The sequence below is a fragment of the Urtica dioica genome, chromosome 1, assembly GCF_054948205.1.
Source record: "Urtica dioica subsp. dioica isolate 48M chromosome 1, U.dioica_male_clone48M_v1_H2, whole genome shotgun sequence".
NCBI classification, from domain to species: domain Eukaryota; kingdom Viridiplantae; phylum Streptophyta; class Magnoliopsida; order Rosales; family Urticaceae; genus Urtica; species Urtica dioica.
Genome location: NC_142756.1, coordinates 5,005,388 through 5,021,866, shown reverse-complemented (window position 1 = coordinate 5,021,866; position 16,479 = coordinate 5,005,388). Strand labels below are relative to the sequence as shown.

At 34.7% G+C, this 16,479-nt stretch overlaps 1 protein-coding gene and 1 pseudogene across 2 annotated transcripts; both read right to left on the bottom strand.

The window, feature by feature from the left end:
* Positions 1 to 2,024: 2,024 nt before the first annotated feature.
* On the bottom strand, positions 2,025 to 6,126 carry LOC149406657 (uncharacterized; annotated as a pseudogene). Its single transcript, XR_016299777.1, has 4 exons — positions 6,072 to 6,126; positions 3,297 to 3,925; positions 2,974 to 3,170; positions 2,025 to 2,818 (listed from the first exon to the last, which is right to left on the bottom strand). The product of XR_016299777.1 is annotated as an uncharacterized LOC149406657 (transcript).
* A 4,423-nt stretch (positions 6,127 to 10,549) lies between these two features.
* Positions 10,550 to 11,843, bottom strand: LOC149406656 (membrane-associated kinase regulator). The gene has a single exon (XM_089608025.1). The coding sequence runs from the start codon at positions 11,445 to 11,447 to the stop codon at positions 10,716 to 10,718; it is 732 nt and encodes a 243-aa protein (XP_089464151.1). The 5' UTR covers positions 11,448 to 11,843; the 3' UTR covers positions 10,550 to 10,715.
* Positions 11,844 to 16,479: the final 4,636 nt, after the last annotated feature.

Sequence of the window (16,479 nt, the reverse complement as noted above, 5' to 3'; positions counted from 1 at the left end):
TGCTCGAGTGGAGTCACCTCAATTGAGTGGAAGAAAAATGAACTATTTTATCGTCAAAGAGACAAAACAATGACATAGTGAGCTTGCTTAACCATTTTATAATTTTGATCAATATATTTTCTGACTCAATTAAGGTATAGTTAAATTTAGATTGAAGTCATTGTTTAGAATTTGAATTCAATTTGTTAGACTAGAAATGAAAAATGATGTTAGATCGTCGATTTTAAGTAATTTATTTTAGGAGAGAAAAAAAAAATACCCATGAATTTTATTGAAATCAAGTTTGGTCTATCCGAAATGATCATTTAAAACTTAAGCTTTAACATATGAAAGATGAAACAAAATCATTTATGTCTCATATCTTATTTAAAATGCAAATATTATTCTCTTAATGATTTTCATCAACGAGATCAGAAGTCGTTGATGTGAAATAGATGGTGGAGCCTTCATGTAAATAGATCACACTTGTATTAGAACATCGCCGTGTATATATATATATATATATATATATATATGATCTTCCAAAAATATAAAGTGATATATTTGACAATTTAATCCATTGATTTTAAAGTTATAATTAAAAAAATATATATTTTTTTAAGAATTATATCAGAGTTCTTGTATTGAGTATTGACTACTCAAAGTCAATACTAGAAACTGATATAATTCTTAAAAAATAATAATAATAACTAATAAATAAATTTTGACAGTGACTGATTTAAAACAAGCCAAATATTTCACATCCGAATAAGTTTATTGCATAGCCAGATACATATAATTTGACTCGAGTTATGCATTTAAAATCCATTAAATATCGTCTCCACGAAAAAGTTTAGAAAGATATGTGATTTTGGCGGGTTCAAAAAGCAGATAGAGACTTCCCCTAAACAAAAGGGAATCATATTTGATTCCAAAAAAAAAATCATATAGAGACAATATTGGGAAGCAGATAAGAAGATATAAAATCAAGTGTAGGCGTTACTGTTGTAATAGTTTTGTCTACAAAAGAAGAGAATCATTATTATATTACGAAAGGTTGATTATCGTCGGGTCTACTACGTTATTCAACTTTTCAAATACCAAAGCTTCACTTTGCATTAGAATTTACTAAGTACGACTTTTCTTGACGGTGGTGCTGTTTTTCTCAAATATCGATTTTCTATATGATGCCAGCTAAGCTAAGTACATTTATTCTAAAATAATATCTATTGTTTATTATTCTTACTGTCCTTGCGTTGCTTATTCTGATGTATTCACAATGTTAAAGACTAAATAGAATTTCTTTCTTTGGTGTTTTCTCTAAAAACAAAGAAACATACAAATAATAAAATGCTGTGAAAGTAGGCTAATGGGATATTTTGGTGAGTAGGTTAATTTTGTCACATTTGAATCCTTTCATACTAATAATATTGAACTCTTCAACGAAGATGCTACGAATTTAATTCATGAACTATATAGTCCAAAAAAAAAACCTTTGATTTGTTCTTAATAACAGTGGAAACAATAATTCTCAAAGGGTTGCTACTATTAAAGATACTAACGTGTAATCCAAAACAGCACGACTTACAAAAGTGACGTTATAGTTGTACATCATCTCTATGGCAACTTCTAACTCCAATCTGGTTTGCAAGTCTAACTTTTTGCATTTACATCACCAATATCTCCTCATCTCAACAAGCTTTCAAGTTCGGAAAAAGCCGAAACGCTCCGTCGATCAAAACAATGTTTATTCTTCTCCACGGTGATTACAAGCCGACATGTCATCTCGAGGAATTCTCGTCCTTCAATTAATTTCCACTCTCTTTCTTGAACAACGAATTTTAAGAAATCTCGACCCCGTGAGACTCACTCAACCAGCACAGCCATAGGCGAAGAAGTCTCATCTAATGGCAGCTTTATCGACACCCATCGAGGCTGAAACACTCTTCGGCTGAGAATCGTCGGTTTTATGGTCACCGAAAACTCCATAGTCAACTGCGGTGTATCGAGGTTGACTGATTCACTTTCTTGAGTTCCTTTATTCACTAAGGTGTCAAAAGCAGCGTCGTTTGAAGGAAGATGATCACTTTCTGAGTTACCCACAGCCTTTTCGCCAATATCCGAAATGACACCACCGCACACAACCTCGTCGACCGAATGTACACCTGGCGGGTCGACATCCATGTCCGTGCTGAAAGCACGAATCCCGTTCCGGCTTGTTCCAGGATCGTTCTCTCGAATCTCTCACTGTTTCTCTCGATTACCGATCGTTGCACAGAGACCAGTGCGTTCATCTGCTTCTGTACTAAAACTGCTAAAGCGACGGAGTGGTCACAAATCAAAGAATCTTGGGGCGGGCAATTTAGAATGTTGATCAATGCCTTGCGGTACTGAAGCAAGCTTATAGACTGCGTATCCGGGATTTTCTTCCGCAACGTGCTTAAAGCTTTAAGGATATGCTCGCACAGGTTGCCCATTTCTGCCCATTTGCAGTCACAGACACCGAAATGAGAACTGGCGTTACAGATAGCGTACACTCTATCCCCGTCGAGCTGGTCTTTAGCTTTTGCGTTCTTGGCATCCACGACGATATCATAGTCTGGAATCTCCATTGCTTTACGCCGAGAGGTTAAGCCGCTCGATATCCTAGTCCCCGGGTACTCGTCGAGCCAGAAATGGGAGTGCACTTTGTCATTCAACTTATCAACCAACCAGTCCGTTCTTTGATTTAAATTAAGATTCTTCTCGTTCAGCAACCGAAGCTTCTGGTAAAACTCAACTGATGCGCAGGTTTCTTGACTGGCAAGAGGAATACCTTGCAGAGCAGCAATCCAATGCCCTAGCGAAAAAATAAAAATAAATAAATAAATAAAAAAAGATCATATTGGCATAATTCATAAAGAGTAAAAACAAATTTGTAACGTTTCGGACAAAAAGCCAGCCTGCAATTCTGCCCAAATACAAAAATGCTCGCAGATTAATATTTGTAGGGACACACGACTAACCTAGTCGCTGTAAGATAATCCAGAAATTCCACTTCGTCTCCTTTACAAATGTCGTCCACAATTTCCCCAAGTCGTGTTGATATCTCGACTCGAATCTCATTTCCTACACATTTTTGCATCAAGTGCTTTTGCCACGCGTGACGGAGCCGCCAAAAGCTTACCAATACAGAGCACTGAAACAGGTCCCTGAATCAGCGCAGGAGACAAATTGTTCAGATCACTCAAACCACAATATTTACGACTTACATTAAGAACAGATTATTCCTCTATACTTGAGGGTTTCAATGAGGAATTTAGCAAAGAATAAGATACCTGATTGCATGAACATCAGCCAAAGGATCGTCAATAATAAACCCAGCCAACCTCCAAGAAGGATCCTTTGTTAGAACTCGATTATAAAGAGCTCGCGTCCACTTATATGTATCTGTGCTTGAAAATCTCGGAGATATTATCCACGCTACTGGGTTTGGTTCCGAACCTCGAATCGGAGACTAGAAGGCTGCGATTTCCAAACCGAATCATTTGTTGCAACTGCCACTCCGTCTGGATCCCCAAAGTAAACGGTTCGGAGTCAGAGAAATCCTCGTAGAAGAAGACATTGTTCCGATGGGTTTCGACCCAAACGCCGACGCTGACGGAATCGTCGCGGTCCAGCTCGTGCGTTGACCGCCGGATGCTTCTCTCTTGTCTCCTGACATACCGATGCATCAGAAGGTCGTCGCGGTTGCACGGCCCGCCTTGTCTCTCCACCGATTCGTTGTGCCTCTGCATTATGGTCTCGACGGAAACGCCGACGTGTAGCAGAGACAGAACTCGGAGACGAAGCTCCTCCAAGATTACGAGAGCCACCGAGGGCTCGGCGATTAAGCGTTTCACGATAAAGTGACAAGTACATCCTCGCTTGGTGTTTGGGCGACCGGCGTTTTTCTTCTTCTTCGGAACTTAAGTTTTCCTACTTGGTCACCAATATCTGCTCAATTTAGAATCAGCTGGCTTAAAAGGGTCGACAAAGATCAGTGAAATTCGTCGATAATTTTAAGAGACTTGAAAATTGATAATCTTTGTGTGTTTCTTTTTCTATAAAATACTTCTCTTATAGCGTTCGCTGACTAATCAAGAGGTATAATCATGTAGTGTTCCAATAACCTATCACACATTTCAGTCATTGCTGTCTTTGGCCATACAGTTGCTAATTCCACCACAGTCTTAATCGAGGTTATCCAAGATTATCTCATCCTCATTTCATCATCCCTAATAACACAAGTTTCCCATCCTCATTTGTTGTGTGGCTAATTCCACAGCAGTCTTGATCCGTGAATTGGGTTTTATCCGAGCCTCGCCATAAAACTATTCTACGACTTCTAGTATAAATTCAACATCAAACAGACTAATAAGTTGATTCAACATCTTAGTATCAACCTTCTACATGAATAAAATCCCACTATCTTCAACACAAGCACAACAGTGACAGAGTAGAAACAACACAATAGAAGCGAGATTGTGAAAACTTACAGAATGTACTCGAGAACTCTGTCAACTTTGGGCTTGTACGGCGTCGTAGATCTCCGCCACCGCCTAGCTTCCACGTGGAATCTTGTGGGGCAATCTTTTCTGTCGAATTCTCCTCTTACGAAATCAGCCACTCTCGGAAGAAGAGAACTCCGAACTCGGAGGACTCTGAATTGGAAGCGAAAATATCTCATCCCACCTCGCCATCTACACAATGGTCTCTTTTTGGATAAATATGGGAATCGCCCAGGGGAATCTTCACACTAGTCAAGACTCAAGACATATATATACCTGGTTTCGTAAATATTTCCAGCATAACTTTAAGCATGACACAAATGAATCTGAAAAAGAAACGTGGAAATTGTTTCAGTAACCGTTTTTTATATTTTATCCCGAAAATAACGGGCATGTTTGGTTCTCCTCTCAAAAACTGTTTTTGAGTTGAAAAATTTGAAAACAAAAAACGAAAAAGTGTTTGGTTTAATTTTCCGGAAAAAAATTTCAACAAATTTTGAAGTTGTTTTGTAAAAAAGTAAAGAAAACTGAAAACAAATAAAAAGTGTTTTTGGAAAAAAAATTCTTCTCTTCTCTTCTCCTTCTCCTCATTTTCTCTTTTCATTCTTTCAAAAACAAAAATGAAAACTATACCAAACACTTTTTTCAGTTTTTTCACTTTCTCAAAAACAAAAATGAAAACTGTACCAAACAGCTTTTTGAAAACAACTGCAAAATAATTTTTCAATACAACTACAAAAATTAGAAAATAGAAAACAAAAACTTTTTGAGTTAACTACCAAACATGTTTAAGGCTTTTAATACAAAAATAATTTTTTTTTAAGTTGTTTATTCTTGATGTTACAATTTTTTTTTTTAAAAAGACGCTTAAATTTTTTTGACTCTATTTAATTTTATTTACTACTAACAATTTAATTTTTGAAATATTATATTTAAAAAGTGTTACTTTTGTGATTTTCGCATAGTGTTATGGATTCATGTAATCATTAAAACTTCTCTTGGCCTTGGGTCGCGCGCGAGTGACAAACGGGTCGAATGGGCCAAGATTTTTGGCGGTAAGAATTTATTTTGATCGCATGTCACGACCAACATGGCGGACCGCGAGTAGGTGGACATCTGGCCCAGGGATCACGACTTGGTTCGACCCAAAATGATAGTCGACCCTCGTGTAGCAAGCAATGGCTCGTCAAAAACTCTAGAAGAAACTCACAAGCAATGAAATCGGCAAGCTACATGTCAAGGGCCTCTGCTTCCACATTGTCATGATCGAGGAAATAGTAGACTGCGGGATAGAGGAACTCACCAACGATGATATACTCGAGCTCTTCATTCACACAATCAAGGAAGAGCACAAAGATCTAACTTTTCAAGTGCGCATTGAGATAGCCGGAGGGATTTTCAAAGCCTTGCTTGCAATAGAAGTACGCATAACCTCGTCAAGAGCAGCGCTACAAAGACACTCGGACTTTGAGTGGTTAACCGACCCAAATTATGCATGGCTCTTTTGGACGACGAACGGTTAAGACAATGAGAGGGTTTGCAAAGGACTTCGCTTGAAGGTACAGGGCAACAAATTCGATGCAGATCTCTTCGCGATTCCTCTCAACGACTTTGACATCGTCCTTGACATTTGTTGGTTGAAGTTGAACCAACTTGGAAGTGTCACTAAAAGTGTAGCTATTGCTGGAGGTGAAGACAACAAAGTGAATTGGGTGACTAAAACGTGTTTGTGCAAAAAATTTCAAATTATTGAAGTTTTTGTGTTCTCGTGCCATAATTTTTGCTCGAATCAAAGACGTAATCATTTAATCTCTTTGTCAAACATATCATAAATATCACACAGAAACAATATATACTGTTAGTGACAGTATTGAGATATATATCAAGACCTCAACTATCTCACTTCAAGCTGTAATGTAGATCGAGGCATTAACGTTTGACAAAGATTGGATTCTTCATCCAAGACGAGGTCGAGAGACATGCATCTATATCGACCTCGTGGATGATTTTATGAATGATAATTCAAATGTAGACAGTCAAGAATATATTTTTTTTTTTATCTCTTTGTAATTTGAATAATCATAAATAAAATTCAGAAGCACTATCTCCTCTAGTGAGATTTATCGTTTTGAGTTTGCTCGGAGAGGTTTTAACATGGCCGTTCTCAATAAATTCTTCTTTATTATCCACTTTTCATATTAACCCTTTATTATTTAAAAAAAAAAAAAAAAAAAAAAAAAAAAAAACGTCTACAATTTATTCTCTTAAAAAACTAATTTTTTTTAATGAGAATTTCCAATTTTGAACCGGATATTTACCACTCTATGAGGCCCATAAATCGGGTTTTTATTGGCCGGAATATTTCATTCCAACCAAGACTAAAATAGGTGTTTGACCAAAATCGGAAGAGCGTTTCTGGTGGAACGGCTAAGATTACTAATGAATGAAACGACTTTCTACATATATAATCTGAATATATATATATATATATATATATATATATATATATAATTTGGGAAACTGATATTATCTTACATTATATTGTATTCTAACATAAATGTAGGACAAGTTGGGTACATGTTTAGGAGATAAAATGACAGATATTACATGCAATTAGTTTCCAGAATTTGACCTGTTGTTTTTGGATCACATATATTCACATCACGTGATTTAAGTCCTATCCCACTAGTTCATGTTCATCCTCTTTTGAGCTGTACATTTCTTTGGTCGGCCCCAACTACAACTGTTCAAGGTTTTATGCTCACATGGACAGTCATCAAGAGAACGTTCCTGTAATTAACATGTCGTTTTTTCATATTAATTTTTGGGGTATTGAAGAGCTCGATGTACATTCTATTGATAATGGCACATAACTTACTTTTGACGGAAGTGATTTTAAATTATGCTTTAAAAAAATGTTTTTTTTTTCAAAAGCAGATATTTGATAAACTATTTTTAACTTAATTTTTGCTGGTAACAAACGTAGATTTAACGTTTGGTAAAATAAATATAATTAAAGATAATGACCAAAATCGACATCTTGGTATAAGAAAAAAAAAACTTTTTTTATTCTCACATAGTTGCTGTTTATTTTGTGGAGTACGTTCTCCAGAGAATGAGTGTGATATTTAATTATTTATACACTTAATTATGTAAATGCGTATATTTATTGTTGAAAATATATATTTTGTTATAGATATTTGTTAGAGAAATTATAGGAGATAGTTTAAGTATTGTGACTATATTTTGTGAATGGAGGTGCGAGTCGTTAAAAACTATAAATGCGTGTTTTTAGCTTCGGTATATTTTGCGATCGTATTTTTTTTTTTGTTATATCAATTTATGAGCGACTAGACGAGGATATAAAAGTAATTGTATTACAAAAACAAAACGCTTTTCTCAAAAGTTACGATTTGTAGTTTTTTCAAGTTACGTTTAATTTTCAAAATGCTTTTGAAACTTTACCAAACAGTTCGAAACGGTTAAGCTTTTAGAAAAAAAAAAAAATTGGACTTAATATAAGATTAGTCAAACAGAGCCAATGTATATAAAGAACGCCTGTGGATTTTGGTGTGATTTTGTATACTATATATGATATAACTTGTACACGAAATTTTAATTTTGTTTTAATATTAATACACTATATTTTACAAAGAGAATATTCTAATAATATGATTTTAGTTTAATTAATCTAATCTTATTATTCACCGATCATATGTCAAATTTTAAATATCTACACATTAATTATTATATGAATTAATTAAATGATTTTAATGTTTGAATATTTTGTGTAATTTTTAGACAAAATTAACAGCATTACATTAAATTTAGTGTAACATTAATTTTTATTTGATGTAAATTACACTAAATTTAAAATTTGAGTATTGACGGAACTCAACTCGATTTTAAAATTCCAAATAGTCTAAGTTCGCATTTGCTCATACTTTAAGCTCTCATATTTATTATTTTTGACGTTTGATTATGCGGCCAATCAAATCTTCATTTGTACAATTCAATCAGGAAACTTATGATATGATATTTATTTTGTCAGCTATTTTCTCCTTTTAAAAAAGTACTCAAATAATTAAAGTAGCGGGCCTTAGACAATTCTGAATCTAGTAGACAATCCTTGGCCTTACATTGAGATATTGTTTTTGCAAGTTAGTTTTTATCCAACTAAATAGTGAAGATATCAAGAGTATGTTTGATTGGGGGCAATGTTAATCACATTTTCGAGTATCATAAAATTATTTTATTTTGTACGAGTTAATGTTAAAAAAAATCTGATAATGTGATTATCTAAGTAATTAGATTACTTTAAAATAAAGTAAATAGGTGCTTTTCACATTACCACCTCATGAAAATATTTTTTTTTATTAATTTATTGTATATATATACTTTTTTTTTCATGTTTATGTTGTATATATAATACACGTACGTTATGTTTTATGTTATATTATATTGACAGATAAATTTATTCATGATAATAAATAAGAGAATAATTATTTTTTAAGATATGTGTAGAAATTGATAAACTCCTTGTACCTTCTATCCCTCATTTTCTCACAATTTTTCCCTCTCCCTCTTAAAGTACCACAAATTTAGTTTCATATTATCTCCACCATAAAAGTTTTATACAAGTTTACAATAGTTTTCCCTCATATATATATATATATATATATATATATATATATATATATATATATATATATATTTTATAAAAAATAGTTTTCCCTCGTTCAATACCCAATCTTGATTCATTGAAGAAAAAAAAAATCCCAATCTCACGGTTATACGGAAAGTTATGTGATGTTTCATTGAATAAAATATAAGAATAAATATACAAGTTTAATTATATCATTTATTGTACGTTTCAAATTGATCGTACCACCAAATATAAGAATAGATATAGTTTTTTATTATGCATTTTGTTTTTGTTGTTTTATTTATTTTTATTTGTATGCTGTTTTTTGCTATCTTGCAACAATGGTCTGCAACGGACCTGTTTACGATCGTTTTCGGTAAAATTAAATTTGTTGTGACTTTTCAAGAAATTTCATATGAAAGTCCAAATGAAGCTCACAAAAAAGCTAGATCCAGACCTACAAAGGCAAAAAAGCTAGTAGACACGTGCACGCAGCAATTGCGCACGCGGGTGCCTTCCCTTCTCCAATTTCGAATTTTTGAGCTATTTTCAGTCCTCTAACACCTATAAATAGACCCCTCACCCAAGAGAAGAAGGCTCAAATTACGAGTTCCTCACACCTGACTTGGGCGCAACCACTTGATCTGTCCTTGGATCGACAGTCCAAAGTCTTCAACGTTGTTCAATTTTCAGCGACAACAACATGCCTATAAGAAAATAGTGCTTTTTTTTTGTGATATTTTAATGGCCCAAAGATAACATAGTTTCTCAATTGTCATGACAAATAGGTAAAAATAGCAAAATATATTCGGACATATATATATATTTTTTATCAAATTTCTTTAGAAAATATCATGTGATATTGCCAAACTAACTGAAAACATAAAAAATAAAAAAAAATAAAAAAAAAAGTTTGAATATAATAAATGTAATATTTCCCAATTCTTCAAACTCAGTTGAAAAATCCTCCGTAGTCCATAGCACATACACATGCCCAAAGAATGATATAACTAAATAACTACTAGAAATTAATAGAATAGCAAAATAATTAAGGTTTGGCTAGAGTTACGCGTTGAGCATAAGATCAAAGTTGCGTAAACACGAAGATAATAACACAAGTAAAATTTTAATTTAAGGACGAACATAAAAAAAAAAATAAAAAAAAAGGACAGACATGAAAACAATGCGTTACCTGTCGTTTTGCGATGCCCAGTCCAAACCATGTGAAACTTGAATTATGGCATATTTTGCATGTCCTACCACTTCGTGCTCGTCTGAATTATTAGCTTTTTTTCCTCTCCTCTTTACACTTCTTCAATCCAAAAACCCATTCACTTACACAACTTAGCCACGAAGTCTCAACTGAACAACACTTTAATCGCTCATCAATTGATAATAATAACAATAATCCACAATTAAATTCAAAAGTTTTATTTTACAGATGTGTTAGTCTTACAAACTGAAAACCCATACGCTGAAAAAATCCACACATATTGATATATAATATAAGAAACCCAAATCCACACGAGACCCAAAATCACTATTCTGTCACGTAACGCCCATCACTTTTTCTTGCTCTTACTCTTCCCATGCGAGAAGATCGATCCCACGGCGAGGATATTCGCCGGAGTGACATTCAGAACCGGGTTGATCGAAACTCCGTTCCCGTAAGCTCCGAGGTTCTTCTTCAGCGGAGGCTTCAAAGAAGAGTGGGATTTCAGCACGTGCTTTGAAGCGCTCTCCTTCGGCGACGACGTTGTTTTGCTTTTGCCGTTGATGGGCTTCGTTTCGTCGGCCGAGCCGGTAGAGTTGCTACGCGACAAAAGCGGAAGCGGACAGAGAGTCCGTCCGTACCCGCCGCCGGAGCCGCAACTACTGCTTCTCTTGAACCGCCAGAACGACCTCGACTTGCCGGATTCTTCGCGCACGCCAGGTGTTTGAGGAAATGCCTGAGAGAGCGGCGTCGCCGGAGTTTCGGATCCCGCCGCCGGGGAGGGCTTTTCCGGGGTGGGACGATCGGGGTTCTTCTTGATTTCGGCCGGGAGGATCTTCCCGTCGGAGAAGAGCTCGTCGGCGGAGGAGGGCTCGTTGTCGTAGCAGCTGATCTGTCGGACGCAGAAGTCGAAGTCGATGCTCGAGTTCAGTCCCGACGATTTGGAGCGAAGAGGGCGTTGCTCTATCGGAACGACGTCGGATTGGAGAAAGTCGTACGAGAATGAGATTCTCGGCGGGGTGTTATTATTGCTTCCTATTCCCACGGGCGAGGACTTTTCTGAACAAAGGTCGATAGACATAACTGGGTCTTTGTCTTTTTCACTGCTAACATTCGTTTAGAGACCCTAATAATAACCACCACCCCAACAAAGAGTGCAGCGAGAAAGCGAAGTGCCTTTTTAACTTCTATTCTAGAGAGAGAAATAGAAAGAGGGTTTATAGGCAAAGGAATTGAAACGGGAATGTTCGAGGGACTTTAATGCGCGTTCTTGCTGTGTGTGTATTTTTGAGAGGATTTGACTGGGAGATTTGAGAAGACGTGCACAGAGTTTCGTGCGTACATTGCAGGTATTTATTATGTGGAGAGAAAGAAGTTATGTGAGTTTTAATCCTCTGTTTCCAACCTCATGTCATGGGTGTACGTGTACGTGAACGATAACGTGTTTATGGACTACTGGTAAAATGATTTTGTTCAGGACTTCAGAGTATGGGGAGTTTGGCTTTGTAATGATAAAATAAATATATTTTCTTTTGACCCTACAAGTCAATCATTATAAAGTCATTAATTTTATTTTATTTTATTTTATTTTATAAAGAGTACTTCTCCAAGAGCGACGAATATCTTTATAATCTGGAAGCTTGCCAACTTGGAGGTGATTGAACAACTCCCAAACACAAAGGAGGTAAATGTAAGCTCATGTATAACTATAAACAATCTTGTTTCCCTATATAAAATCTAATTATATAATTTTTTTAACATTTTAATTTAAGATCATGCATAGATAAGATGGTGAGGCTCGCGTCGAGCAGAGGCGGCAAGTCGAGAAGCAGGGTCTGCCAAAAAATAAATCGATATGTGAGAGGAGTACGTGATATGGAAGGTTCTTAGGGTATGACGTGCTGATCTCCGTATTAGCATAGTATATTATATTTATTATTATGATTCTATTTATTATAAGGTTATTTTAGTTATTTTTGTTGTATTATAGTTATATATTCAGATTATTGTATTTCTCATTATTACGTGATTATTCAGACTCTCTTTTTCTTTTTTGAATCCCCTAAATCTTCCCTTCGCACGATAGGTCCTTTGCTTCCGAGAGTCGATGTTGTCATCGTTAGCTACTCGACATTGAGGCTTCATTACCACACATGTGCACGACTTCGACACCTTTCAAGAGACAAGCTCACAAGCAAACATTTTGATGCCTTTCAAGAATAATTGAGACTATTCATATTGTACTAGAGGAGCCGAAAACTCTCAATCACCTAGTCAAAAACACATCGCAACAACCTTCTAAGATGACTCCTTTAGTTCCACATCAATAGCGATCGAGCAACTACGTAAAAAATAGGAAACTTGGTTGCGCAAGAGCGAGAGCATTAAATTACGATGAGGACACTCATTCAACTCCCGATTAGTGATTCTATTAGTATATAGTTTGATAACATATATAATAATGACTCTTTATTAGTTTGCATGGACTTTATTATTATTAGTTTGTATATGACTTCATTAGTTTACAATATCATATTTTATGATATTATTAATTTATAATAACATAAACGAAAATTTTAAAAAATCAATTTATATTTCTAGACGGGACTAGCGACATTATGGTCGATGTAGAAGTTGCAATTAATATTATAATCGTTGGAATTTTAGTCGCGACTCATTTCATGCTGAAAGTCATGTCTAAATGATGTAAATTTTGGCGCAAAATTTATAGTATTAGACGTGACAATTTGTGGCATCTAAATTGGTTAATTATGGTGTCTTTGCTTCGATTAAGAGGTTTTTCTTGTGCCAATAATCGTGTCACTTGTCCCTGTATACAGAGATAGTTACTGCCGTGCGTGCACTCTTCGGTAACTATTGATCTCTTGGAAATCCAATAAACAAACCAGAATTTTCTATTCATCATCCGAGACTAAATGCATGGCTCTTTGCAGTAACATCTAGTAATTAAGGGCAAGGGTTACAAATTTGCTCTTAGATTTTAGATTCTTCCTTCATCACAAATTTTCCTGTTTTCACCATAACCAATCACTTGTTCACATTGCTCTTCATCCCCACTTCATGAGAGAACCGAACAAATAGACATAGATTGTCCCATTATATGTGATTGTCTACAAATTAAGCAAGTTAGATAATTATGTACAAGTAAATGTGTACATCGTTCTTCTCGGTCATTTCTAGTACTTATGCGCATGATCTCGTATTATAGTATTTGTGTTTACTCGTTAACTTGGCGATTTTGATGTTTAACTGTCGTGTAAAGTATAAAACGACCATGTTGACTCGTACAATCTAATTTTACTCGGTGATATTTGATCTCGCCAATCACCATCAAGTGGGCTAAAGCATGGTAAAAAAAGGATTAGTATGCATGAAATAACGTTGGTCAACATATAAAAGAAAATAAAACTAACATATCATAAACAAAAGAGATGGGGAAAGAAAAAGAAATTTGATAAAGAAGAAGAAAAGAAAAAGAATTTGAATAGTTTTAATTTATTTCCCTTCTTATTTTATGTTTTGTCCACGTGCCATGTGAGCAAACCCCAAAAGGTGCAACAGGTGAGTAGTGGAATCTCACACTTTTTAGTGTCAAATTTGGTCAATAATTGACATTTAACCATACACCACTTGTCACAGACTATCTTCTTATTTTTGTAAGCCAATATCATACAAGATATTAAGAGACATGATGTACTGACTCTAATGTGTTTACTTTATTATGACTGAAATTAAACAATTAATGTAAGTATTTTTGATGTACAAGGGTATATACGTCTTTTTGGTATGTGTAATATAAACCGGCAAGGTTCTTATTGAAGAAGAGATACAGATTGACATCAAACTTTCTGGTGATGATCACTAGTGATGATTGCAATTAGGCTAAACGAAAGTATCAGATAGGATTTGTGGGGATCGCATTATAAAACATCAAAAGATAAAGGAGGGATTTATATTGGTAGAGCACTAGTTCCATGGATTTTAACCCCACTCTTTAAAAAAGAAAAAGGTAATTTAGAGACAGGGTCACATGGACAAGAAAAGAAGTGACCCATATTTCGATAAGTATTAAATATGATTTGTTGATTCTAATCTAAATAACATGTCCTATTCTTCGATGTAGTTTGAGATCTGGACATTAATATTGGTAGTGTGATTTTTTTTTTATTACGAAAATCAAATAAAATATAATCAGAATAATTCTATCAGTAAAAATTGAAGAGATAATTTTTTTCAAAGAGAATATCAAACTCTTTATTTCTCTCAAACAGAGAACCAAATCGAACCATCAATTTGAGTTATATTTTGAGAAGAAAAAAAAATAGAACATATTAAGTTCAATTCAATCAAGCTGTGATTTTTCGGCGTGATTTTGACGTGAACACGAAGAAACCTCTTAATGCAGATTCAAAAATGGTGAGATTCTTTCTCCTTAGCTGTAGGCTTCTCTATATCCCCTTTATAATTTATAGTTTTTGTTTTGTTCCTTTTCTTAGGCCGTATTTTGAAGAACTCGAACCCTTGTTCGACTACAAACGCGTTCAACTGCACCGCCTTGTTTGTCTCGATGACCGACGGTTCTTCAAATATTCTTTTTCCGCTTCTTGAATTTATGTTTGGTCACTGAGAAAAATCAAGGTCTATTTTTTTTTGTTAGGAAATTATTTGTGGGTAAATATGTAGCACTGTAGTATCCTTAATCTTAGCTATACTAAAGTAACTTCAGTGGCTCAGGCGTTAACACTTCAGAAAAGGCAGAGCTAAGGGAAAACAGTTTTGAGGTTTTGTTTAATTCAGCAGTTTGGTAGATTTTTGTCATCAGCTCAATCAATGTTTGATGTTAATTGATATTTAATTCGAATTAGTGTTTGCACTTTGTGTTATATAGAGTAAGAAATTTTGAATGAGAATTATAAATATTCATCAGCTCAGTCAATGTTTGATGTAAATTGATATTTAATTCGAATTAGTGTTTGCACTTTGTGTTATATCGAGTAAGAAATTTTGAATGGGAACTTATATATATTGATCTTAAGGAGCCTACAGTTTTTTGTCATGAACAAGCTCAAAAAAGAGCTCTAGGGATAATGAGTTGGTTATTTTTTTTTTAATCAACGGACTCTTTAAACCACTTTGTTGGTCGTCTTGTATATAGCTGTACTCATATCAAGATGATCCAAAAAAATGTATAAAATCGATATCACCAGCGTCTAAATTGGGTGAAACATCTGCAAGGCACCGTGTCTTCTTCTTTTTTTTTTTTTTTTTTTTTTTGCAATCATGTTGATGATGATGATTTGTAGTGCGTAAATTTATACGAAGCATGTACTCTCTAGCCATTAAAATTTTTGGGAAATGAATATCACGTTAACTTGAATTTATTGATTTATATTTTATATGTCAAACAAAAACTAGATTTGTTGACATGTATGTTCTGATATTTGTTGACATACAAGTCAACAACTCCAGTATTGTTTATATAAAAATCAACAACTTCAATATTTATTGACATACAAGTCAACAAATACGATTAAGTCAACAAATCCAGATATTTAATATCTTGTATATGTCAGCAAATATCATAAGTTGTTGGCTTGTATCTCCACAAATATTAGATGTAAAAAAAAGTAAAAAAGAAAAATGGCGGAGCTCAAAGTGAGGAGGAGGTCCTCACAGTCAGTCAGGGACGAAGCCAGGATTTCACTTTAGGGGGGGCTAATTTGTAAAAAAAAAATTCAGGAGGGCTAATTTGTAAATTTTAAGGGTAAAAAATTGTAAAAATAAAATAAAAAGTAGGTAAAAAATACAAATTTTTTTTTGAGGGGGGCTATAACCCCCCCTCATATACACATGGCTTCGTGCCTGCTCACAGTGCCGGTCGCGATGGAATTAGCCGTGAGAGTCCGAACCAAAAATTGTAATCGTGATCGGAGATGAGAAAGATACGTAGAGAAAAGAGAGTGAAAATTAGATATAAGAAAAAAAAAATCAAGGGTAACAAGTACATTTCACGCTGGGCCAACACAATTTTTGTCCCGGTCATGTTTTTGTTTCAAATTACCATGTTTTGTACTCTTGAATTATGTGGTTGG

Excerpts from the sequence above, each read along its gene's own strand:
- LOC149406656 (XM_089608025.1), bottom strand. The coding sequence starts at position 11,447 with ATGTCTATCGACCTTTGTTCAGAAAAGTCCTCGCCCGTGGGAATAGGA.